Here is a 25,935-nt window from a genome sequence, read left to right on the forward strand (position 1 = left end):
AATGCATCTGGAAGAGAGAACTTCTGGCTGAGGGATACGACTCTTAAGGAAGGACACAGACAAACCCCAGAGCCCAAAGCAGGGGTGGTAGGGTGGCCAGGAGGGGAGGGGCAGGAGCCAGGCCTGGAAGCCATGCCATCTGCGCATCAGTCTAAAGCACCAGGTATGTCTAGCCTGGAGAAGAAAAGAGGGATGGGGGGACATAATGGCTGCTTTCAGATATTTCAAGGGCTGCCATGTGGCCCAAGCCGTAGACTTGTTTTGCTTGGCCCCAAAAGTGACTGGTGAAATTGCAACATGGCAAATTTTTGCTAGATTCAAAGAAAGACTTCCTAATGACCAGAGCTGCTTCCAGGTGGACTAGGTTGCTTCTTTCCCCCCATCAAGAGGCTGGATGACCCATTTGTCAGGGAGGGAGAAGAGATTTCTTTCTTTTCGATGGCCTCGGGGGTCCCCTCCGACTCAGATTCTGGGTGCTTAGCCAATCACTGCAGCTCATTTGGGATAGAGCCTCGGGAAGCAGGGTAGGGGATCCACTGCGGTGGTCCTCTTATGGCGACAAAAGCCCCCAATCCCAAGAAACAAAAGTCCCCAGCAGCAGCAAACGGTGGCAGCCCCCCTTTCTGCTTCAGTGTAACGGACTGCTCAGAGCTCCACACAAGGACTCATCATTTGGGTCAGTTTCTGTTTGGACAACCAGGGAGCTACGGGGAGGGGACAGGAGGACCAGGGAGGTAGTGAGAAGGGATCCATCCAGGGAAGAAGGAATTCGATGCAGGATGGACTGAGGAGTAGTGTGTGAAACTAACTGACTGTGAGATGGCTTCTAACGGGAACCAGTGGGGCTTGGCGTCCCTTCTAGTTTGGAAGCGATGGATTCCCTGCCCTCACCACCATCTCCTCTCCTTTCCCTCACCAGCGTCCTTGTCTTTTTCCTCCACCCTCGAATCCTCCTTCCAGCCTTCCCCTCCACCCACCCAGTGCCGTCTCCAGCCTAGTTCCCAGGGAGAGAGCCAATCTGGAACTTGCTGCTGGGTCCTGTTAATTAAGTCCTGCTGCCAGGCAGGCTGGCGGGGTGGGTATGGGCAGAGACAGGGAGCGCTGTATGTCCAGGAGGACGAGGATGGAGGCAGAAATACTGAGCCGGAGGCCCCGGGGGTGGAGGAGCCGGGCCAGTGGTTTGGTGTTCTAGTGCCAATAGGCTTCAAGAGCCTTATGTTTTGGCACTGGCTTTGGCAGCCTGGAATTCAGAGCTGAGCCTGGATTTGGGGAGAAGTTGCTGCATCATCTCTGCTTTCCTTTGCAGGGCCCACCGGGACAACCAGGCTACCCAGGTGCCATGGGACCTCCAGGACTGCCTGTGAGTAAGAACTGGACAGGGTAGTTGCTTCAGACTCCCATGGGCACAGGGTACCTGCAAGACTGGCAGGGGAAGATGAGGAAGAGTACACCTGGGCTGGATCAAGTGCCGTGGAAAGGATGGGCATCAAAGAAGCTTTGGAGATCCCTGTTCTGCCAAATCCTCCCTAGCCTTGTCCCCAACTGGTTTCCCTCCTGCCCTCCTGCCTGCAACTGTCCAACTGTAGACTTAATTTCATGGTTTGACGGATGCAGGGGCCGCGGGGACTTAGAGGGGTGTCGTGGCCCAGAGAGCCCCTCTGGAGGGATCCTGGCGTGGCTGGAGCCCCTCTCCTCTTCTCACTGCAGTGGGCTGACGGGGCTGCCAGTCTGGGCAGGCGTTCAACATATGTTCACTCAGCAAACATATAAGCACTTCCTGTCCTCGGTGCAGTGATGCCTCCATGCTGGGAGAATTGCAAAGTTTAGATAAGACACAATCCCTGCCCTCCTGGAGCTAATCAACGATAATAAGAGCATTAGAGAGATGCATTCATAATGCTCTGTGGGGCCTGAGGGGAAAAATCATTACTGACAAATCTTTGTAGAGCAGAGTGGCGGGCATTTGAATTGGGAGTTAGAGGATGAGTAGCTGCTCATTAGGGGAAAAGGACATTCTCGTTATTAGGAACAGCACAACAGAAAAGTTCTGCCTTGATTGAGAGAGACACATTATAAAGGGCCTTGAATTCCAGGCAACAGGGAGACAGAGAAGGCTCTTGAGCAGAGCAGTGACAGATTTATATCTACACAAAAGGATGTATTAGTCTGTGATGGACGGATTGGAGAGTGGAGTGAAAGGCCCTGCCCAGGGGCTACTGGGGGAGTCTAGGCCAGCCACGTCATGGGCATGGAGGGGGAGGCAGGCAGATGTAACAGATATTCCCGGGATGGCTTTGATGGGGATTTGATAACTGATTGGATGGGAGGGAAGAGGAAGAAGCAAAGAGCACTCCCTGGCAACTTCAGGGGAACCTGTGCAAAGGCTATAGCCTTCTCCGGTGCCATCTGCTTCAGGACTAGCCTGCAGACTAGCTGTCTTCTCCACCCCTCCTGTCAGAGCTATGCCGGGCTGTGGGGCTAATTTTGGTTTTTCTACCTGTGTGTCAAGGGCATCAAGGGAGAGCGTGGCTACACGGGTCCTGCCGGGGAGAAGGGAGAGTCGGTGAGTCACAGCCTTGGAAGGGGTTTGTTGATCCTCACCCCCAATCCCCTGGAAGATGATTCTGGAAGTTTGAGGAGACCATAACACCCCCTACCCTCGCTTCCTGCTGCCCCCTCAGTCTTCCCAGCTGTATCTCATCATGGGCTCCTTCAAGTCACAGCCGCTGGTGTGGGAGGGAGCAAGTGATGAGTGGTTTCCCAGAGTCTTAGGGGTACAGGGTCTAGAACTGAGAGGGGAGAAGCAGCTAAATTGGGTAGAAAAAGTCTTCTGGATTGAGTGTCAGAGGATCTCACTTTGCATCCTGATTCTGCCACTTAAAACCTATAGGGCTGTCTGCCAAATGTCTGATCCTCATCTATAAAACGAGTGGGTTGGGCTTGGATCACCTCTCCAGTCCCTTCCAGCTTTAAATCTACCATCCTGTGAGAAATCAACTGCCTCAATCCTTGGGGGACTGATTTCCCGGAGCAATTCATCTCGGGTCCACAGGTTACTCCCCAGAGCCAGGATGGGAATCCGGGTCTCCCAACTCCCATCGTGAGACTTGGCCATCCCACAAAGACATCTCTTTATTTTAGAGTTGCCTCCCTCCCTTCTTTCCTCTTTTCCTCCATTCTCCACAAAAGCAGAGCTGGCTAGAATGAAGGTCTGCTATGAAAAGGCCAAGGCTGATGGTTCTGGTCCTGCCTTTGCCTGGCTTGTTTGACCATAGGCAGGCTTCTTTCCTATTCCCCAACCCTAGTGTCCTCGTCTGTAAAAGAGAGACGGGGAACCAGCTCCGACCTTGGAATCAGAAGCCCCCACCTCTGCCCCTTTCTCCCTTTAGATCTCTTTGGGCCTCAAGGATCCCTGCCTGTCAGTAGGGCCTTGGACCATTGCAGCTCTGACATCTGATAACCCTATGATCCCACCTCTCAGGGAAGTGTTTCCTCCACTCTGGTCCAGGCCCAGTTTTGGTCTTCAAGACCATGTGTACATGCTCTTCTTCCACTCCAGCAGCTCGCACACCACTGCATTGCAGGAGATCATTTTGCAGTGGTTCCTAGGTCTCATCTTCTGGGTCTCCCTGAAGTGCAGCTGCCCAGCTCTGCCTGTTCCCGCCCCATTCCTCCTCAGACTGGCAGACTAATCAATTAGGTTTTGTCCCACACTTCTCTTCTGGACCAACCTGGACAGCCGAAGAACAGCTTCTCTGCCCCCCCCTTGACCCTACCCTGCGGCCTCTTGCGTTTCTCCCTTGAGACAAACAGGGTCTCTGGCTACTGGGTCCCTTCCTCATTTAAGCAGAACCAGCATGGGTTCTCCTACCTGACAGGGTCATAGTTCCTGGCCACTATTAACTCTCAGTCAAGTCAGGCAAGATCACTGTGTCCTCCCGCCATCCCCCAAGTCCTTCAAGTTCAACACAGTTAATCAGCTCACTTAATCCTGCAGAAATACTTCCCCTCCTCACCCTCCTCACCCTCCTTGAATCTTCAAGGTTATTCACTGGCTTTATCTCTGTTTCTAGGGTCCTCCAGGAGCTGAAGGTCTCCCAGGCCCCATAGGCCCTGCAGTGAGTATGGAAGGGGTCTCAGGGTAGGTGGTGGGGAGATGCTGACTTGTCTGGTCTTGGGACTGCTTCAGGTCCTGAGAGGAAAGACGGTGAGGGCAAGGCACCCATTTTCTTTCTTTTCCTGTGGGTTGACAGGGTCCCCGAGGAGAAAGAGGAGCCCAAGGTGGTGCTGGTGAGAAGGGAGACCAGGTGAGTGGGAAGGGAACAAATGTGTGTGTGTGCGCACATGCATTTATAAGAGGGGAAAAAGGAGAGAAGAAAATCAATCGACCAATATTTATTAAAATATCATCTGAGGGGCAGCTGGGTAGCTCAGTGGATTGAGAGCCAGGCCTAGAGACGGGAGGTCCTAGATTCAAACCTGACCTCAGCCACTTCCCAGCTGTGTGACCCTGGGCAAGTCATTTGACCCCCATTGCCTAGCCCTTACCACTCTTCTGCCTTGGAGCCAATACATAGTATTGACTCCAAGACAGAAGGTAAGGGCTTAAAAAACATATATATCATCTGAGCCAGGCCCTGTGGTAAGTACTGAGGATATAAAGGGAAAAAAGTCCTGCCATCAGGAAACTTATATTCTATCATGTGAAGGATGTGCATGTGTGGACTAGGTGGGGGTAACACAAGTAAATGATCAGCTTGAGATCAGCTTGAGGCTGATTATTTCTGATGGGTCAAGGAGGGGGTGACACTGAGTTTGGTGCCAATGAGTGATGCCAGTCATCACTCCTTTTTCTGGATGGGTCTCCCCTTGAATTCCATTTTTCAACCCCTTGGCTTCCATTGTTACCTGTTGGAAGCAAGATGGGGAGTGGAGGAAGTAACAGGACACGGGGGGACTATTTGGTGACTGAGGCAGCTTCCAGAAGATAATGCTGGAGAAATACAAAATGTATGACCATGTAAGATACACCCAGAGGGTCATACTATCTCCATTTGGCCAGGACCTCAGAGGTTCCCTAATCCCTCCTCCCAGAGCATCCTTGACTAGTGGGTATTTAGCCTCTGCTGTAAGAGCTTTGGTTATGGGGAGCCCCCCACCCCCCACAAGCAACCTGTTGTTCAACTTTGGAACATCTCTGTTAGCAAATTTTCATCTAAGTTGAGCTGAAAGGCTCTTGCCCTTATTGTTCTACTCCTTTCCTCTGGAGCCTTAGAGAACAAAATGAATCTGTCTTCTCCTTGGCAGTCCTTCACATAGGTTGGAGCTTACCATTCCTTGTTTTGTCCTACAGGGATTTCAGGGGCAGCCAGGTTTTCCAGGCCCACCGGTGAGTAGAATCAAATCGGGAAGGGATGCACAATGTTGCAGAAGGGCATTTGCCCTGATAGAAAGAATGACCATGAAGAGAGAGGGTGGCTAAAGTGGGTTTAAGGGAATGGGGCGGGATAGACATAAGGATAGGAAGCTAGGGGAATATGAGGTGGCTGGGACAGAGAGCTTCCTGCTTCCAGAAGATGGAAGCATAATGTCTAGGAAGAGAGCAGTTGCTGAGAGATTCACACAGAGAGATCATGGTTTGAAGTTGGTCCCCTTTGTTCTTATAGGGGCCCCCAGGATTCCCAGGCAAAGCAGGACCAGCTGGCCCACCTGGCCCCCAAGCTGAGAAGGTGAGCAGGAAGGACTGGTGGGAGCGGGGGTGGCTTATGAGCTAAGCTTCCCTTCAGAGCCACCAGAAGTTTGGCTGATTTCCTCTATCAGCCATTCCAAGTTATATAAACAGATACCAAGACACTTCCCCGTGGTATGCGAGGAAAGGCGAGGGAAGGAGGAGCGGGGAAGGGCCCTGGCGGATTAAAGAAACAGATGGATTCTGGGATGGATAAAGGAGGAAAGATGATAGGGGTGGGTGGGGGAGGAGGTTGTTTGGGTTAGGGGCCTCAAATCTTTGTGGCTTCCAACTGGAGGTGGGGGGGCAGCGTGGAGAAAGGGGGAAGGTAGTAGAAGGCCAGACATTCTGAGTGAAAAGGCTTCTCCTGCAAAGAGAAGGGGGTGGGATGGAAAAGTGAGGCCAAGCCCTGGGAGGTCCTTTTGGCTTGAGCATTAGTCCCTCCTTTCAGTTGGCTTCTGTGCCCCCTTCAGTTGGCTCCTTACAGGGTCTGCCTTTCTGCCCTGAAAGAGAAAAATAGAGAGGGGGAGGGATGGGCCTTGGCTGAGTCCAGTTTTTCCTCTAGGTCCCAAAGAGCAATAAGACCTGCTCTCTGAGGTCTTTCCTTAAGGGGTCTAAACATCTAGCTCCTCTGTCCCCTGGTCTGACCTACTTTTGGGGGGTGGGGTGGAGGGAGGACTCAATTCCACATTGATTAAACATTTCCTGGGTACAGAACATTGTGCAGGGTACTGGGGGAAATAAGAAGTTTAGATAGGACTGCCCTGCTAGAGCTTACAGTCTAGTATGGAGATGGGGCACCTCAGTAACGACTCATATTTATATAGTATGCCAGCCTTTATGAAGGGCTTCTGTCCCAGTAACCCCGGGAGATAGGTAATGCACAAATAGTAGTATTCCCATTTGAGAGAAGGCAAACTGAGGCTTATGAAGGTGAATGATTTGCCCAGGATCACATGAGAGTGAATGCCTGAGTCAGAATAAGAATCTGATTCTTTCCCAACTCTGAGTGTCCTGCCAAAATACCACACTGATTTCTGGCATGAAGTGTTACATAAGAGCATTCAAGGGAAACAAAACACAAATTGAGGATTAGATGAGTTCTAAGGCAAAAGGTTATTCTCAGCTCCCAAGATCAGGAAGGGCTTCCTGGAGGAAGAGGCATTTCACTTGGGCTTAGCATGATGGGTAAGAAAAAGTCCAACAGATGAAATCGGGGAAGAAGGGCTTTCTAAGCATAAGGAAAAGTATAACCCCCCAAGAAACACCAGGTCAGTATGGGAGATAAAAAAAGACAGTTAAGTTTAGCGAGAAAGGAAAATATCTGGAAAGGGAAAGGGACATGAGATGAAGCTAGAAAAGAGAATGGTGCTGATTGTAGAGAGCCTTCGATGCCAGGCAAAGGAGCCTGAGCTTTACTTTAGGTGGTAGGAAATTACCAAATGGTTGAGCAAAAGGTTAACATGAACGGACCTGTATTCAAGGAAGATTCTTGGCAATAAGAGTGGCCTGGAGGGGGGAAGAATGGAGCTGAGAAAATGTGTTAGGGAGCTAGTTTGGGCAGGAATCCAGGCTGGCAGCAATAAGGACCTGCAAGAGGGAGGTCATGTGAATGCAGAGTCAAGGGCTCTGTGATGGACCAGGGACAATCATCCTACCATGGAGGTAGGTGGAGAAGTAAGTGACCAGAGGAGGCTCCTGAGTCAGACCCTAAGCCAGCTAGGAGAGAACTATGTATGTAGGTATTTGGGAGTGGGGGAAAAGACAGAGACAGAGAGACACAGAGGGAGACACAGAGACAGAGAGGGAAGAGAGGAAGACAGACAGACTTAGAGGAGAGAGAGACACACACAGGAATGGGAGGGAGGGAGAGACAAAGAATGAGAGGGAGGAAGAAAGCCTGGGATGCAGGAAGAAAGATGGGGGAGAAAGAGGGAGAGACAGACAAAGAACAGGAGGGGGAGAAAGAAAATGGGAAGAATGGAGGAAGACAGAGAGAGCAGAGGAAGAGACAGAGGGAAGGAGAGAGAGATGGAGAGGGAAAGAGAAGCAAGAGACAGGCTAAAAGTGATACTGCAGGAAAAGGCTGCTTTTCTCTCTTTTGCAGTCATTTCTCCCAGTCTGTCAGCACAGAACCCTGTGACCCACCCATAGCATAAAGCTTTAAAAGCAGCCAAGCGGTTGGCTGCCTTGTGTCTCTATCATCAGCTCCCCTTTCCCAACAGAGAAGAGCATTTCCTTCTTGTTTTCATACTGTTCCCTCTCCTCCTCCTACTGGAGCACATTCTGCCCTGGGGTACCCTCTCGCTTCCCTCCCCTCTCTTTAGACCTTGCCCCTGTCTAGGAGGAGGAGGCACACGTTCAGACGTGTTGAGAAGAGTCACTCTGTCTATGTAGGGAGTGATTTGGGCTGGTGGATCCTCCATGCCTCCCTGGCTCCTACTGTAATCAAGAGAGTTTTTCAGAGAAACCTTAGCAGCTGCTCTCTGCCCCCTGGTAGGCCATGGTTTGGGGGAGTGAGCACCAATATTTCTAGAGTTGTGCTGCCCCCTCTCAGCTAGAACAGACATTGCAGTGCCTAACAGCACAGGCCCAGAGGAGAAGGGGGTGCCTTAGACAGGCACTTAAGGGACCTTGAAATGTAGAACACAGAATTTCAGACCCTCGAAAGGACCTTAAAATAGAGAATGCAGATGGTTAGAGCTAGAAGGACCTTGGAGAGCATCCAGTTACAAAACCTCAGATTTGGAAGTCAATTCAGCATATTTCTCTCCCTTTTCCCACTTCACCTCCAGGAGAGGCAGTCCTATCCCAAGACCACCCCATTCCACTTATAGACCACTCCTGGAGCCCCAATCTGTACCTTGTATTCATTGCCCCCACTCCTACAATCTGAGCCTACTCCAGCCTAATGCTCTTTTGGTACTTGAAGCTCTCTGCCATGTGCCACCTGCCTTCTCTTCAGGTGCCACATCCCTAATTCTTTCTGCTGATCTTCGGGCACCACATTCTTTGGTCCACTATTCTTCCTGGCTGCCCTCCTCTGGATTCACTTCACGAGCTTGGTGCTCTTCCTAGATTGTGACACACACAACTGAACATGGTATTCTGGAAGGGGTCTTAAGGTGCCAGAGTCTAGCAGAACAACTGCCTCTTCAATTTCTAGGTGCTAAGCCTCTTAACACAACCTGGAGTTGCATTAGCTGTCCCAGCTGTCATGTCACTCTCCTGCCAGTTCATTAACACCTCCAGATCCTTTTCGGATGAACTGTTATCTAGCCACACCTCCCATCCTTCACTTGTGTGGGTATTTTTTTTTAATCCTTAATTTCTGAACTAGAATGGATACCACCAAGTATTGGTTCCAAGGCATAAGAGCAGTAAGAGCTAGGCAACAGGGCTGAAATGACTTGCCCAGGGACTCAGCCACATAAAATATTTTTTAACCCTTACCTTCTATCTTAGAATGGATACAAAATATCAGTCCCAAGGCAGAAGAGTAGTAAGGGCTAGGCAACTGGGGTGAAGTGGCTTGCCCATGGTCACGCAGCTTCAATGTGTCTGAGACTAGATTTGAACCCAGGACCTCTCAACTCTAGGAATAGTTCTCTATCCATTGAGCCACCTAGCTGCCCCAGGTAATTTTTTTAAATCCAAGGATAAGACTTAATATTTACATTGATCAAATTTCATTTCATAAGATCTGGCCCAGTGTTGTTCTAGCCTGTTGAGATTTTTTTGGATCTTGGCTCTTATCCAGAACCATTTGCTACTCCTCCCAGATCTATGTCATTGGCAAAGTTGATAAGCTCACCACCTAATTCTTCATCTAAGTCAATAATTATGACATAGGGCCAAGGATAGATCCCCTGGGGCGCTCTACTAGAAGCCCACCCCAACTTGACATTTACTTGTTAATTGCTACTCTTTGGGTCTAACCAGTTCTGACTCACCTAATTATACTGTTATGTATTCTAGCCCATATCCCTTTTTCTTATTCACTAAAGACTACCAAATATTTTACTGAAATATAGGTATACCAATTATATGACACCCCTCTTCCCTACCAGTCTAGCAATCACATCAGAAAAGGAAACAAGGGTCATCTGGCATAACCTATTTTCCATGAAGCCATGCTGGCCTGTGGTGGTTACCACTGCCTTTTCTAGACATTCAGGAAGCATCCCATTAGCAATAAGTTCTAGAATTTTGACCAGAACCCAAGTCAACTAACCTATAGTTCTCAGACTCTATTACTCCTCCTTTTTTGAAATTCAAGATGCATTTGCCCTTCTCCAGGCCTTTAGCACCCCTCTCATTGCCAACCATCTTTCACAGATTACTAACAATGATGAAGCAATTATATCTGCTAACTTGGTACTGTAGGGAGTCCTTTTTCTGTGCCTAATGATTCAAACTTAATGAAAAGGCAGCTGTCTTACCATTTCCTCATTAATCTTGGGTCTCAACTCCCTTTTAACCATATTTGATCTATTCTTCCCATTTTTGTCAGTGGAGAAAACAAAAGCAAAATAAGAATTGAGTCATTCTTCCTTCTCTTTATTAATAAAACCATTATTATTCTTCCATTCATCCCTAGAGAGGATGCTATCCTTTTTGTGAGTTTTCTTATTCCCACAACATAGCTTAGAAAAAATAGAGGGGGTAGAGGGGCTGGGTGGCTCAGTGGATTGAAATGAGGTCTAGAGATGAGAGGTCCTGGGTTCAAATCTGGTCTCAGACTCTTCCTAGCTATGTGACCCTGGGCAAGTCACTTAACCCCCATTGCCTAGCCCTTACAGCTCTTCTGCCTTGGAATCAATATTGATTCCAAGTCAGAAGGCAAGGGTTTAAAAAAAATAGAGGGAGTTCATGCTGTTGTCTTTGGAATTCATCACCAACATCAATTCAGTGTTCTGGTAGCTAACTCAAAAGAACCATAATATATAGATATATTATCAGTTATCTGTCCCTATTTCCATTTTCTATTGTTTTTCCAATATCTGAATTAGCTAATGAATTCCCATTGCATACATTTGGACTTCAGAATTGCATTCTTGAGAACCTTCTATGCCTCTTGGGCTAATTTCTGGTGAATTTTTAGGCCTCTAGACTCTACTGATTCTTTCTAGGAATCCTTTAAAACCTACTTTTCCCCGAATCTAGGGTATGAGTCAAGACTATTGATCTGCTTTTTTTTTTAATCACCAGTTTTCAGGCCATCACCCCTATCACCACCAGATTCCCATCATTTCTACTTCAATAGCCAGTTAGTTCCCCTGACTGGACGAATCAAGTTCAGAAAGTAGTTCTTCTCATTGCTCCCTGATTTTTTGAACAATATTTTTATTAATCCCTACCCATAATTTTACAGATGATGAATTGAGGCCCAGAGAAAGAAAGTGACTTGTCCAAGGTCACAGACACCCTTAGGAGCTGTTTACACATGCTCCGTTTAGCTGCATCCTATGGTGGGGTTGGCTTGGGGGTAAAAGAAAAGTGTAAGTAATGTTAAAAAGGGGACAACTAGATGGCTCAGTGGATCCAGGCTTAGAATCTGGCTTCAGGCACTTCCTAATTGTGTGACCCTGGGCAAGTCACCTAACCTCCATTGCCTAGCCCTTACCACTCTTCTGCCTCAGAACCAATACACAATATTGATTCTAAGATGGAAGGTTAAAAAAGAGAGAGAAGGGAAGGTGAAGTAGTAAAAAGAGAGTTAGATGTGCAATCAGAAGACCTAAGTCAGAGTTCCAGCTCACTCTTACTAGCTATGTGAACTTAGGTGGTTTTTCTCCTTAGTTTCCTCATCTGTACAATGGGGCCAATAATATTTATTTACCCTACCTTCTTCACAGGGTTGTGTTGGGAAAAGAGAAAACTTTTAACTGTAAAATATTAGAGAAATGTAACTTAGTATTGCCCACTATTTAGAACAAGAACCCTGGTTTCCAGTAGTTCTACTGCTCCTGGGCCAGGCCCACCCCTACCAAAGGTAAGTAGGCTCTATTGACTCTTGCTGGGGTTTTGCAGGGAAGTGAAGGAATTCGAGGACCATCAGGCATGCCGGGACCTCCAGGACCTCCCGGACCCCCTGGCATCCAGGTAAGGGCTTCACTCGTCCCAGGATAGCTGGGGGAAGGGAGCAGAAGGGCCAAGTAAGCTTCGTTCCCTGTGGCCTTCCCACTCCTGTTACTGTCCTAGGCACGTGGAACACTTCACTTCTCTCTCCTTTTCAGGGTCCTGCTGGCCTAGAGGGGCTAGACGGAAAGGATGGGAAGCCTGGTTTGAGGGTAAGATGAAGCTGGTGTGGATAAGACAGCCTGGGAAGTCTTGTGGTCACACTTCCTCCCTCATTCCAGTCCCTCCCCAGCCTCAGAACCCTCTAGATGTTGGGGTTGAATCATGACGAGAATCCTTTGCCTTTGGCAAAGCCATGGGTTTCCGAGCCTCTGTTTCTCTCCTGATCCCCCCGGTGAGAGCTTCGGACGTCCTTGGGCACGTGGAAGGTCTCTGTTTTTCTGAGGCTTGTTGGTACTCACAGAGAGCAAGGCAAGGAGCAAGATGAATGATTGATTGCCCGAGTTACCAGAGAAACCAGACAGTGAGGCTAAACAAGATCAGGCTGTAGGCTTCAAAGGCCTGGAACAAACCCCATCTCCCCGTGTCTGGTTTTACTGGGCTCCCATCAGAGAAGCGGGACGTGGGATGGAATCCGAAAGCATTACAACTGCGAGGGACCTCAAAATTCATGCAGACCAGCTGCTTGCCTCCTTTATAGATGGGGAAACTGGGCCCCGGCCAGACGAGATCGAGCAGAGGGAGGGAGCGGCAAAGCCAGGGCCAGGACCCCAGTCCTTTGATTCCTAGTCAAGGCTCAAGTCATTCTCCATTCATCTCTCATTCAACCCCCCCCCACATCCCCTTCATCCAGGGGTGCAGGGAGGGAGGGAGCTCCCCTTTGGGCAGACCTTTGTCCTGATACCCTCGTTCTCTTTCCTTAGGGGGACCCTGGCCCTCCGGGACCCCCAGGACTCATGGGGCTTCCGGTAAGTTGAAAAGCGAAATAAAATCGGGTGGATCCCTGCAGAAGGAGGCTTGAAGTTGAGGCTGGAGGTCTCTCTCCAAAGACTGCCTGAGAATGGAGCCCCTGGGCTCTGGCCTTTCTGCCACCATCTCTTGTTGCACTCAGAGCCACAAGACATGCGTCCGGTGTTAGTTTTTGAATGAAAGAGCACGCCTAAGAGGGTCTTCCTCTTATCTGAGAATGACCTCTCTTTTTTTCCCCAGGGATTCAAGGGGAAAACAGGACATCCGGGCCTCCCTGGGCCCAAGGTGAGTAGTTGGAGCTCTCTTCCTGTTGGGAGTTCTTACGCTCTCCCTGGAAACCCAACACCATCCAGAGATGGTGACCTGACCCTGGGTCGAGGGGCCGGCCAACCCGAGAATGCCATGGCCATCCTTTAGGCCTTCTAGAAGATCTCTCTGCCTCCTTCTTGCCACCATGCCATGTGCAGCCTAGAATGTTCCCGGCTGCTTCCCTCACTGGCCGGAGCCAACAGGAGTCCCCTTTTGGAGCTCAGGCAGCTGGCCATCAGCCTCCGGCCAGGGCTAAGCATTGCCAGTGACCGGTGGCTTCTGAGGGAGGCCCATGACCCCCCAGGCCCGGAGGCCCCAGCCGCTCTCTTCTCTTCCAGGGTGACTGTGGTAAACCAGGTCCTCCTGGCAGCAACGGCCGGCCAGGATCCGAGGTAAGGCCTGGCTCTGTTCTGTTCAACTGCTGAATGCCAGCAGCGTCAGGAGGCACCCAGGATGTTTGCTTAGCCCTCCAAGGTAGCAGTTCCCCAGACCCAGATCCCTCGGCTTCTAGGCTCCCAGCGGCCTGAACTCGGCTGCTTCTCCAGGCCCCTCGGTGCTGGTGTCTTTCACCCACAAATGTCAGTGCTCTGCACCCCCTGTGTACCAGCCCAGGGTAGTGGAAAACGTTGGATTGAAAGGGTCAGAAAAGGGCAGTTCTTAGTCTACCTTGGCCGCTAATTCTCCCGCAGATCTTGGCAGAGTAAGTCCCTTTCCTTCCCTGGGCCTTAGCTGCTCGTCTGTAGAATGAGGAGATTTGACTAATGATCCCCAAGTCTCTGTTGGCTCTAAAATCCTGTGATTTGAAATCTCCCCTGAGAGAAGCTCGGCACTCCCAAACACGCCGGTCATCAGGTGGGCTGGAAGGAGCTCCTCTGGGGCCACTGGAGCACGTCCCCAAGTCTAGGGTCTGAACCTACCACTATTCTACTTTTCCACGGGAGAAGACAGTAGCCTGGGGCCGTATGGCCATCTGTGCTTGTCTGGCTGCAGAGGGCTGACCAGCCTCCTTTAGAGAGGCTTGGCTCGATGATATCGTCTGTCTAGTCTGGCGCTGCTAGCCGTACTCAGCATTTGCCTGGTCTCTCGCACTCATCACTCTGATGTACGGTGTAGTAGAAGAACTGGCTGTGGGTACGAATTAACGTTCCCGTTTCTTGCCTTTCCCATGTCCTGTAGGGTGATCCTGGCCCCATGGGGCCACAGGGAAGACCCGGACCCCCCGGTCATGCGGTAAGCTGGAATTTGATTGCTGCTCAGGTCAGAGAGGAGAGGTTCCTACATGTAGAACCCGGTGGAATTGCGTGTTGGCTATGGGAGGAGGGGAGGGAAAGAACATGAATCATGGAACCATGGGAAAATGTCCTTAATCAATAAAAAAATTAAAAAAGAGAGAGGAGAGAGAGGGTCCTAGCTTCGAGGAGGAGAGAGGGACAGCATCCTAGAGCAGAGACGGAGCAGCATCACGGCAAAATGGACAGCTTTGATGGTTCCAAGGCAGCGGTCATTAAAGAGCTCCACTTCTTCTTCGACCTCCCCAGCGCTAGAGAAGCCAGTGGAAATGTGGAAATAAGCCGTGGGCTTCGGGCTGGGCGGAAGCCCCTCGTCATCCTCCAGGCACTCAGGAACTGGGTGTCGTTCATTCTAACAGCGATGTACAGGCTTGTGCTCTTTCTCAGGCCTTGTGCTGGTACAGGGGGAAGTCTTTGTAGAGTGGGTGAGAAATAACGTGGCTGAATAAGCTTCAGGATAATTCAGAACATTCAGAACAAGCTTCCAGAAGCTCAGAGTGGAGTCGGGAAGATGAAACAGATGCATGCAATGGGACACCAATAAAAATTGGAAGAAGTCCAAACTTTCCAGGGAGCGCCACGGAGGTGGAAGCCCTCTCTCACCCCCCTAAGAAACTCCTGCTCACAGGCTTGGTTCTCCTACATCGCCCCTCCTGCATCTCCTGCATCATCCCAACTGAATGGTTTTCTAGAAGCGCCACAGGGCGAGAGCAAGTCCTTCAACCAATCTTGACAGGCTTCCTGTCAAGTCAAGTCAAGTCAAATCAGAAAGCATTTATTGAGCCTTTACCATGTGCCAGGCACACATCCATGTGCTAAGTGCTGGGAATACAAATACAAGGAGAAAGAAAGACAGTCCTTGTCCTTAAAGAGCCCACGTTCTAAAAGAGAGGGACCACGCATAAAAGAGAGCTGAAAAGGGTTGGGGGCCAGAGCGTGGACGGCCCGTGGAGACGGGTCAGCAGTGGACCGGACTGTCTCCTGAAACCGGAGCTGCCCGGAGGGGCCCGACAAGCAGAGGGGGAGGCCATGGGGGCAGAGGGGACTTCCAGTGGGAGAAGTCCTTTGGGTTTCCAGGTTTCTTGGAGATGAGTCAGCAGAGCAGCCCAAGACAGTGCCCAGGGCTTGTTCACACCTTGGGCTGATGTGTTCTCGCCTGCTAAAGGTCTCCAGATCTAGTTGCATCTTGAAATGTTGAGGTAACTGTCTAGACTGACCTCCACCCTTACACAAATAAGAAGCGGAATGTTGCTCTAATTACGATGAGAGAGATACAGAGGAGAGCCTAGGGGAGTCGGGATGGAGAGTTCACTTCCTTTTTTTGGGGGGAGGTCTTGAAATTGGCCATCTATTAAAGGATGGAGAAGGATTTCATCAATCATCGAACAAACTGGTGAGGGGCTACCATGTGCCAGGCATTATGCCTAGCAAGATTTTTCAAATGTGAACCCATCTCTGCCCTCAGGGGAGGAGGTTGTTTGCCTCTTCTCTCCCCCCGAGAAACAATACAGATATATATAAGCATATGCAGAATAAACCCAAAGTAATTACAAGATTGTTTTGCGAGGGAGAATCCTAGCAATGGGAGGATCAGGGAAGGCTTCAGGGAGCAAGTGGGGCTTGAGCTGAGCACTGAAGAGCCTTGGAGAGGACGGGGAGCATTCTAGGCACAGGAGATGGCTAGTGCAAAGGCACCCAAAGAAGAGGTAAGTGCTAGGCAGGAGGGACACAGAGAAGGTCCTTTGGGCCAGATGGCAGAGGGCAGGAATGGGGTGAAGTCAAGTATAATGGGACTGAAAATATAGGTTGGGGCCAGGTTGTGAATGGCTTTAGAACCCAAACAGGAGGGAGCTAGGTGACTCGGTGGATAGAGAGCCAGGCCTAGAGATGGGAGGTCCTGGGTTCAAATCTGGCCCCAGACACTTCCCAGCTGTGTGACCCTGGGCAAGTCACTTCACCCCTATTGCCTAGCCCTGACTGCTCTTCTGCCTTAGAACCAATGCATAGTATTGATTCTAAGTCAGCAAATAAGGGTTTAAAAAATAGTTTATATCTTATACTAGTAGCAATAGTGAGCCACTGAGGTTTGCTGAATAGAGGGATGACATGGTCAGATTTGCATTAGAGAGACCTCTGGATGGCAGTTGTATGGAGGGCAGACTGAAGAGGCATGAGACAAGGGGGACAGTGAGGAGGCCATTTTGACATGGCAGCAATGTATAGGACAGAGGACAGGTTGGTTCTGCCCCTGTGATTACCTTTTGGACCTTTAGCAAGTGTTCCAATCTGCAAAATGAGAGAATGGAGCCCAGATAGCTTCTGAGGCCCCTTCCAGCCTCAATGTCATCCAGTTCTCTGATTGGAGATTAGGTGAAACTAGTCAGAAGAGACTTAATATAATATTCAGTTAAATAATGAGAGTCTAAACTAAAATGGGACAGCAGGAACAGAGATAGAAAGGATGGATTTGAGACACTGTCAGCACTTCCCCTCAAGCCACCAGCATTCAGTCTTCTCCTTATTTCCTGATGCTCCTTGGAACTTGCCTACCATCTTCCCTCACCCAGGAGGAGGAGGAGGATTGTAAGGCTGATTCTGGTGGAGCAAAGGAAAGTTCCAAAGAAATTGGAATAATGAAGAAAGCAGTGAATTTGGAGATGAGCCCTGGATTCTAGTCCTACTTCTTTTCCTTCCAAGCTGGGTCATCTTGGCCAAGTGACCACAGCTTCTCCACCTGTGAAATGGAGTTGTATCAGAGGACCCTTAAATTCCCTTCCAGCTCTAAATCCCATAATTGGTGGGTGAGGATTTATATGATCTGTGTGTAACTTGGGAAAGATTGTTGTCAAAGTACACTCAGTGAGCCCCTCTCTCTCTCCTGGTTACAAGTTTTCTTACTCGAGCTCTCTGACTTGGGCTCAATGGTAGCCCCTTTCCCAATTGGGTAAGCCAATTGTGACCCAGCATGCTTCCCAGGAAGACAATGAGGAAGTCTCAGTCTGTAAGAAATGGGAAGTGTTAGGGTTTTTTTTTAGCCACAGTGATGTTAGGTATTGTTTTCATTATCATCAGTGCCTTCCTTTCCATTGCTAGGCCATGGAGTGTTCCTGTGAGCCTTCCCAGCTGGCCTTTTCCATCCCATTTCATTCTCTTTCTCTCCCTAGGGTCCCCCTGGTTCTCCTGGTCAGCCTGGGCCTTCTGGGATCAGTGGAATTGTAAGTACCAATTACTCCTGTTCATTTTCCCTCCCAGTAGGCCTGCCTAGCTCAGTTGTGAATGGAGAGAAGAAGAAACCTTTTGTCCCCATTCCACGCCATCTGGTGTCAGCTTCTGGTGTACCTCTGCTCCCCAATGTATGCATATTCAATCACACACAAGCACACATGCATGCATCCACTGATGGAGAAAATGGAGAAGAATTTGGAGCCCTGCACCATCTCCCCATAATCAGTCATTAGAAAATGGAAGGAATAGGAGTGGGACGTAATGAATGTCGATTTTCTCCCTTCTTCTTGTCTTTTCTTCTTCTCTTCTCCAGGGACTCAAAGGAGATCGGGGAGCCCCAGGAGACAGAGGTCTTGTAGGTCTTCCAGGTGAACCTGGCTCCCCTGGGCACCCTGGACCCCCAGTAAGTACCCGGCTGGGAAAGGGCCATGTGACTGCTGGGAAGTAAGGGTTGAGTCCATCTCTTAGTCTTCAACACCAAGAACATTTTGCAACAGCTATTACCAGAATAAGGGAAGCTGGACAGGGCCTGTGCAGTCAAATTTCTTTCTTTCTTTTTCTTTTAAATAACCCTTACCTTCTCTCTTAGAAGCAACACTAAATATCAGTTCTAAAGTATTTGAGTGGTAAGGGCTAGACATTTGAAGCAAGTGACTTGCCCAGGATCATATAGCTAGAAAGTGTCTGAGGCTACATTTGAACCTGGATTCAAAACCAGGAGCTACCATATCCTAACCAAGTGAGAGCACAGAAATAGTTTTTCTGAGCCTCATTTTCTAAGCTTTGTGCCTCTTATAGGGTTGTTGTTAGGAAAGGCCTTCATGAACTGTAAAACCTAGAAGAAACTGGAGTTGCCATTGGGATATAAAGGCAGATCCATGACCCAGTGTGCACCAGGGCCTGGGATGGGTAGGCATGTCACCAAGAACAGAAAAGGCATTTTCCCCTTGTTCCTGGAGAGCTCCCAGTCCAAGGGAGAGATCATCAGCTGTGTTTCTAACTGTGGAAAACCTTTACGGACAGTGAACTATCAGTAAACATTTGGGTGTCACAACTGCTCTGGGCTACATAGTTTTTTCCTGGCCTCTAGGCCACTGGACTCTCTTGGTACTTTAAGTAATCTTTTTTTGTTTTTAAACCCTTACCTTTCATCTTGGAGTCAATACTGTGTATTGGTTCCAAGGCTGAATGAAGAGTGGTAAGGGTATTAAAGGTCAAGTGACTTGCCCAGGATCACACAGCTGGAAAGTATCTGAGGTCATATTTGAACCCAGGACCTCCTGTCTCTAGGCCTGGCTCTCAATCCACTGAGCTACCCAGCTGCCCTCCTACTTTCAGTATTATTAACTCTCAGAAAGACAATAGCGGTTCCATGAACCTTTAGAATTAGGAACCTAGTACACAGCACCCCAGAAAACACTGGGGCCTCTGCTGGAATCCCTAGACAGCAGCCTGATGGTATATGAATGAGCCCACCATTCTAGGAACCACCAAACTATCAGTCATTCTGTCAACAAGACTTTACTAAAGGTTTACTCTGTGCCTGGCACAGTACCAGGAAATGCAAAGGGCAAGACGCAAAGTCCTTCCTCTCAAGGAGCCTGGAGACGCCATAGAAATAACTAGACGTACAAGATATAGACGTTGGAAATGGGAGGTCATTTTAGAAGGAAAGCCCTAGCGATGGGAGTGGAGGGACCAGGAAAGGACACATGAAGAATGTGGGATTTGAGCTGAGTCTTAAAGGAAGCCAGGAGGAAAACCATTCCAGGCATGGGGAGCAGCCAGTGAAAAGGCATATAGTTTGAAGTGTTCCCTCCATCGGGAAAGGGGCAGGCATGACTGCTCCCTTCTCACTCCCCTGCCAACCCTACAGCCTTCATCGTCAGTGAATGGACCCACGTGACATCACACACGGGTACGGAGAGCTGATAGGAAGATGGCTTTGGGCATGGGTTAGGCTCCTAAACCATTGCAGTACCCTGCTTTGGCAAATGAATCACAGACTCACAAACTGAGCAGGAATCTCCTCCCTAAAAAAGGTGATCATTGAAATTTTGTTGGAATTTATCCAATAAGGTGTAAAGCCCGGCCCCCCCTAAAGCAGCCTACTCCATTTTTGAAGAGCTGGAATTTTTTTTGTCTTATATTAAATGGAAATCTGTCTCCCTAAAATCTTTTTCTTTTGCTCTTATTTTGACTTTCAGGAGCCTAACAAGAAAAAGTCTAATATTTCTTCCAAAAGCACCCCTTCAGATACATGCCTCTGCTGTCTTCACCAGACTAAACCTCCCTGATCTCTTTAACAGATCTTTGTATGACATGGCTTTAGTCTCATCCTGGTCACCCTCCTCTGAACGCATTTGCCATTGTTTTTTCTCAGATGTGGCACCTAGAACTCAACAGTCATTGAACTGAGGTCTAACCAGAGCAGAAGGCTAAATTCTCTCTTGTTTGGGATAATGGATAAACATTTAATAAGCACTTACTATGTGCCGACCATTGGAGTAGGTGTTGAGGATAAAAAGTAAAAAATGAAGCAGTCTCTGCTAGTAAGGAATTGACATTCTCTCGGGGGAGACGGGTAGATAAATGGGTACATTGAGATAGACAGGAATCCTGAAGGGAGAAGGCATTAGCCTTTAGGGGAACCAAGGAGGACCTTCTGCAGAAGAGGGTGGTAGAGTCTTGGAGGAAGCCAGGGATTCTAAGAGACAGAGAGGAAGAAGAGATCATTTCAGACATAAGGGACAGCCAGTGCAAAGGCAACAGAGAGAGGAGTTGGAGTGTCATAGATGAGAAAAAGGGAGGAGGGATCAGTCAGGTTAGACTGTAGAATGAGTGAAGGGGAGGAATGTGAGCAGACTGGAACGATGGGAAAGGGCAAGGTTGTGAAGATCTTTGAATGACAAATGGAGGAATTTATGTTTAAACCCAGGGAGCCATAGATAAATCACCTGAGCCCTCCCAGCTTTATATCATAAGCAAATTTAAAAAGTAGTCATCTTGGGGGCATCTAAGTGGCTCAGTAGGTTGAGAGCCAGGGTTCAAATCTGAACTCAATCATTTCCTAGCTGTGTGACCTTGGGTAAGTCACTTAACCCCCATTGCCTAGCCTTTCTGCTTTGGAACTGACACATAGTATTGATTCTAAGACAGAAGGTAACAAAACAACCAAACAAACAAAAAGTAATAGTTACCTTGGCCATGAAGTTAGAGTAGTATTAGGGGAGGAATGCTGGCCTGGGAGTCAAGAGGTCCCAGCTTTGGTCCTTCAAAGTTGTTTGACCTGGGTAAGTCACTTTCCCTCTCTAAGCCTGTAAATGAGGATGATAATACTTACATAACTGACAACGAAGACTCTTTGTGAAGAAAGCAGTTCCTCTACCTTAAAATAATAGATAGATTGCAATCCATTATTCGGGAGGCAGTGGAAAGAGCACAGGAACAGAGCAGAGCCCTGTCAAGGGCTCGTTCTTTCCTTTGAGGATACAGCAATGGGCCTCAGCCCCACACAGGCAGAAGTTGGGGTGTTTTGCTAACCAGATCCATCCTAGGAGGGCAGAAGGCCAGAGATCTTGTTTCTAGGGTCTGTGTCCCAGGCTTAGGAAGCGTGTGGGCCCTGGGCTTTGGCTCTGAGTTTCCAAGCTCTTCCTCAGGGCAAGGAGGGGGCGGCCTGGGGCTGCCCTAGATCCAGGGGGGCTCTGGGAGGTTCCATCCATGGCTCCTGACTCTATCTTTACTCCTGTGCTCAGGGTGAACCTGGATCAGATGGAGCGACTGGCAAAGAGGTACGGTAACGATGGTTCCTCGTAGTTTCCCTTGGCTGAAGTGCGTGCTTCTCACTTGCCCCCTCTCTCCTCCTCTTGTCTTTTGCTCAGCCTTCCTCTTCTGCTCAGCCTCCCTCTTCTGCGCCACTTACCACCAGAACTCTGCCAACACATTCAAACCACAGCTCTTGCTCTGAGGCCATTTCTTGGAGTCCAGACTCGGCCTTCTTTCTCCCATCGAGGTCTTCAAACTCTCAGCTGAGGAAAAGGTCCTCTCCTTTCTCCCCAGACCCAGAACCTGGTCTGCAATGCCCGGGCCACTCGCTCACCAGGGCTGTCTCCAGTCCCCACTGTATTGCTGCATGCTTTATGTTGACTCCCATAATATCGTCTGTCTCTTGATCCTTGACTTTTATTTTCTTCCAGGGACCTCCTGGAAAACCAGGACCTTATGGCCCTGTTGGCCCAAAGGTAAGGCCAAAGTTGATGAGGTCAAACTCTTTATGACTGCTGTTCTGAGGGGAGGAGCAATCCCATGGGGAGACGAATCTGGGTGAGAAGAGCTGAGGTGCAAGACAGACTTGAGCACAGTTCACAGCCATTACTGGCAGCTTCAGAGTGGCCAGAGACAGATCAAGAGGCGAGAGAGAAAGGCCTGAGAAAAACTTTGGGCCAGGTCCTGCTCGACTGAGTCCCACATGGAGGATTGATATTGGCCTAGGCTTGGAAGGGGAATGGGCATTCCTCAGCTTTAGTATTGACAAGGAACTTCCTTTCCTCTGTAGGGTGACCCTGGGTCTGCAGGGCAGAAAGGCCAGCCTGGAGAGAAGGGGAGAGCTGGCATGCCAGGAGGACCCGGCAAGAGTGGTTCCATGGGCCCTATTGGGCCACCAGGGCCTTCTGGTGAGAGAGGGCACCCGGGTTCTCCAGGACCCGCTGGGACCCCAGGGCTGCCTGGACTGCCTGGAACGATGGTAAGGAGGAAGGAGGGCTGGCTCTGTGAGGGTGGTGGGATCACTCAGACAGATTTGGGGCATAGCATGGAAGTATCTGGTAAGCTCTTCTTTGAATTTGAGGAGGGAAAGGAAATTCAGAAGCTCACAGCAAGACTAGAAGTAGGGGTCCCCAATGAAATGAAATCTCGACCCCACAAAGTAGTGACTCAAATGAAAAACATGATATGAAGAAGAGACCTGAAATGAGATCTCTCTCTTTCTCCCTTTCTCCTTGTCTCTGTCTCTCTCTGTCTCTGCCTCTCTCTCCCTCTCTTTCTTTGTCTCTTCGTCTCTGTCTCCTCTCACTCCCTCTCTTTGTCTTACAGGCAGATGTGGTGAATTATGATGAAATCAAGAGGTTCATCAGACAGGAGATCATCAAAATGTTTGATGGTAACTGATCACGTATGGCAGTCAGGGTGGGAGAGGGGGTCCATTTCCATCTTTCGCCTTTCCCCAGGCCACCCTCCTGTGGCCTGCAGCAGCACTCTCCTTGGAGCCTTAAAGGAGTGGGTGGGCTTGATTTATATTGTTCAGGTCTTCTCCTTTGGGATCTGTGATTTCCCTCATCTGGATGCAGCTTACAGCCAGGCCATGTCTGCTTATCCTGTGGGACTCTTCTCCATGGTCTGCCCCAGGGTCCACCCAAATGTTCTGGGGGCCTTCCTCGATTTCCCTTGTCATTCTCTGCCTATGACCTCTTGCCCTCATCAGGCAATCAGACCACCATCTTTGTTCAGTTCCACTCTTCCCAAATCACCTCTTTTCTCCCTGGCTCTCCTTCAGAGCTCTTTTGCAGCCTGTTCGCATCCACCCACTCCTCTGCTTCTCCATTGCCCTCGGTGTGACTGCAGAACCTGTTGTCCTCTATATCTCACAGCTATATAATGATGCATGAGGAAGCCCCCTCCTTTGTTATTAATAACCACCACCTCCAGGGTCCTCAAGGTTCTCCTAAGGGCTTGTCCTCCTAATCCCATGAGCTTTGTAGTCGAAATGTTATCCCATTTTGCCATTGAACAAAGAGGCCCACGAAGAGGAAGAAAACTGCCAGAGTCACCCAGCCAAGAAGCATCAAACAGAGCCAGGTCCTTCTGACTCCAGGCCTAGAGCTTACGCCCCTCGACCAGGCTGCCTTCCTGAAGGGAGGGTTCTCCACTTAAAATCTTCTTGAAAACACAAGGTGTGTGAGGAACGATAAGCAGAAGCTTCTGGGAGATGGCCAGGTTCAGAATAGCCAACATGGAAACCAGGCCCCAGCTTTGCCTCTCCTATTCTCAACCCTCACCAGGGAAGGAAGGAGGTGCATCACACCCTCTTACGGTGTTAATTAATAACCTCCCTCATGTTCTTCTTACATCCAAATGACGGTCCCTCATCCTGCATTTACCTCTCTTCTTCTGATGTCTGGAGAGCTGGAGGCTAACGTGTACTCTGGGAACCCTCCAGACTGATCAACAGAACAGAAGGGACTTTGGACCCAGAATGTCAGAGCTCTCGTCTAGTTCATCCCCCTCTCTCTACAGAAGAGTAAAAGGAATGAATAATGTTGGACCAACTCCCTCATCTTAGTCCCTCTCCTGCTCTCTCTTTAAAGCCATTTCCATTGATCACCAGTTCACAGATGTCTGCAATGCCCCCAGGATGTCTTGCCACCAAAAATGATCAGGGCTCTCAAGTGCAACTCTGGGGAGTGACTGCAAATGACAAGCTTCTGCCTTTTCTTGCAGAGCGTATGGCTTACTACACGTCCAGGATGCAGTTCCCCGTGGAGATGGCTGCAGCTCCTGGCCGGCCAGGGCCCCCAGGAAAGGATGGGCCCCCAGGCCGACCAGGCTCTCCAGGCTCTCCTGGGCTTCCAGGACAGATCGGCAGAGAAGGCCGGCAAGGCTTGCCAGGAATGAGAGGTAGCTTTGCCTGCGATGCTCATAGATTCTTTGGAGATGTCCAAGCCCCGTCCCCAATCCCTGAACCCTTGACAAAAGGGGTTAGCATTTTGCAGATTTTATTTTTTTTGAACCCCCTTCTGTCTTAACAACTGTAAGAAGTTTAAAGGCCAGGCAATGGGAGTTTAAGTGACTTGCCCAGGGTCACACAGCCAAGAAGTGTCTGTAAGAATAAAAATTAATATCCAAATACTCCAAGTATTATAATTTTATATGGTTTTATTTATAATAACTTGAAGCAAAAGGGAAATTAGTAACCTCAGTAAAGAAAGGAAGGTTCCCTGATCCCACAAGCCGGAGAAGAGAGAGCGAGAGGGGCGGAGTTACAGAACTTATCTGTACATGTAAGGACGCAAACGTGGGGACGAAGGGAAAGGGATGCTGGAAGATGAAGTCCAGGGGTACAAAATTTCTAATTACACATGTCTGAGGCCACATTTGAATCCAGGTGGTCCCGACTCCAGGCCTGGCACTCTATCCACTGTGCCATCTAGATTTTAAACCCTGTGGATTTTATTTAGCTGTGCTTCCCTCCCCTCTTTGTGCCAATTCTCCTTGGGCATCTCCTCTTTTCAATTCGTTGGTAGCAGTATTGCTACAGGAGAGGCCCCTTGTGTGCATTCTCTCTCCCTGTCCATGACTTTGTGAGCACGTGTGAGTATGTGTGTGATGGAGAGGAGGTAAATGTGCAGTTCTGAGAAGTATGTGTGAATAAAGTATGTGAGAGTATATGTGTGTATCTGCGTAGAGCTGTTCCAGCCCAGCCAGCCTGGTGTGACATTTTCCCATGCAGGAATGTCTTCTTACTTTTATTTCCCTTGTTTCAGGGATGCCCGGTACCAAAGGTGAAAAAGGAGACACTGGCATTGGCGTTGCTGGAGAAAATGGTCTCCCTGGACCTCCAGGTAAAAAGAGGCAGCAGGAGCTGATGGGGGTGGGGCAGATGATTATCCTGGGATATCTGGGCCTCCTCCCTTCTTTCATCACACCTAGGTAGAATTTCACACAATCATGGCTCAGTCCATCAACCTGCACTCACTGAGTGCCCGTAGTGCCCAGAGTTCTAGTCGGGCACTGAGCCTTCGCCCATGGGCCAATTATCTAACTCATTTGGATAATAAAACAAGGTTTTCCTCACCTTTACTTACTTACTAGTTGAACCTACTCAATTTAATATCTACTAAGAGTAAGGAGGATAAAAAATGAATATGACCAATTCCTGCCCTTAAGGGAGAAAATAAGTTAATATACAAAGCTGGGGGTGAAGGTACAAAGCACAGACCACCCAAAGGAAGGGGTGGAGGGAAATAATTATAAAAGTTGTTTCATTTTCTGTAGGAATAAGCTGGCAAAGCACTCTCCTCTGCACAGCCTGGAGGAGTAGGTAGTACAAGTGCTGTCACCCCCATTTTTCAAGTGAGGACCTGAGGCTCAGGAAGAAGTAACTTAGCCATCCTTCTTTTTTTTTTTTAAACCCTTAACTTCTGTGTATTGGCTCCTAGGTGGAAGAATGGTAAGGGTGGGCAATGGGGGTCAAGTGACTTGCCCAAGGTCACACAGCTGAGAAGTGTCTGAGGCCGGATTTGAACCTAGGACCTCCTGTCTCTAGGCCTGACTCTCAAA

At 49.2% G+C, this 25,935-nt stretch overlaps 1 protein-coding gene across 1 annotated transcript in view; it reads left to right on the forward strand.

Annotated features, from left to right (window-relative positions):
- The window catches only part of COL16A1 (collagen type XVI alpha 1 chain), an 80,596-nt gene that overhangs the window by 53,177 nt on the left and 1,484 nt on the right, over positions 1 to 25,935 (forward strand). Inside the window, exons 48-67 of the mRNA XM_044668774.1 lie at positions 1,307 to 1,360; positions 2,510 to 2,563; positions 4,074 to 4,118; positions 4,254 to 4,307; positions 5,354 to 5,389; positions 5,667 to 5,729; positions 11,762 to 11,833; positions 11,968 to 12,021; positions 12,733 to 12,777; positions 13,019 to 13,063; positions 13,426 to 13,479; positions 14,264 to 14,317; positions 17,541 to 17,591; positions 17,915 to 18,004; positions 21,357 to 21,392; positions 21,798 to 21,842; positions 22,157 to 22,345; positions 22,693 to 22,759; positions 24,097 to 24,273; positions 25,140 to 25,217. Of these exons, the coding sequence (XP_044524709.1) occupies positions 1,307 to 1,360; positions 2,510 to 2,563; positions 4,074 to 4,118; positions 4,254 to 4,307; positions 5,354 to 5,389; positions 5,667 to 5,729; positions 11,762 to 11,833; positions 11,968 to 12,021; positions 12,733 to 12,777; positions 13,019 to 13,063; positions 13,426 to 13,479; positions 14,264 to 14,317; positions 17,541 to 17,591; positions 17,915 to 18,004; positions 21,357 to 21,392; positions 21,798 to 21,842; positions 22,157 to 22,345; positions 22,693 to 22,759; positions 24,097 to 24,273; positions 25,140 to 25,217 (1,363 nt within the window). The remainder of the gene's footprint in view (positions 1 to 1,306; positions 1,361 to 2,509; positions 2,564 to 4,073; positions 4,119 to 4,253; positions 4,308 to 5,353; positions 5,390 to 5,666; positions 5,730 to 11,761; positions 11,834 to 11,967; positions 12,022 to 12,732; positions 12,778 to 13,018; positions 13,064 to 13,425; positions 13,480 to 14,263; positions 14,318 to 17,540; positions 17,592 to 17,914; positions 18,005 to 21,356; positions 21,393 to 21,797; positions 21,843 to 22,156; positions 22,346 to 22,692; positions 22,760 to 24,096; positions 24,274 to 25,139; positions 25,218 to 25,935) is intronic.

This window comes from Gracilinanus agilis, chromosome 3 (genome assembly GCF_016433145.1).
Source record: "Gracilinanus agilis isolate LMUSP501 chromosome 3, AgileGrace, whole genome shotgun sequence".
In the NCBI taxonomy this organism is placed as follows: domain Eukaryota; kingdom Metazoa; phylum Chordata; class Mammalia; order Didelphimorphia; family Didelphidae; genus Gracilinanus; species Gracilinanus agilis.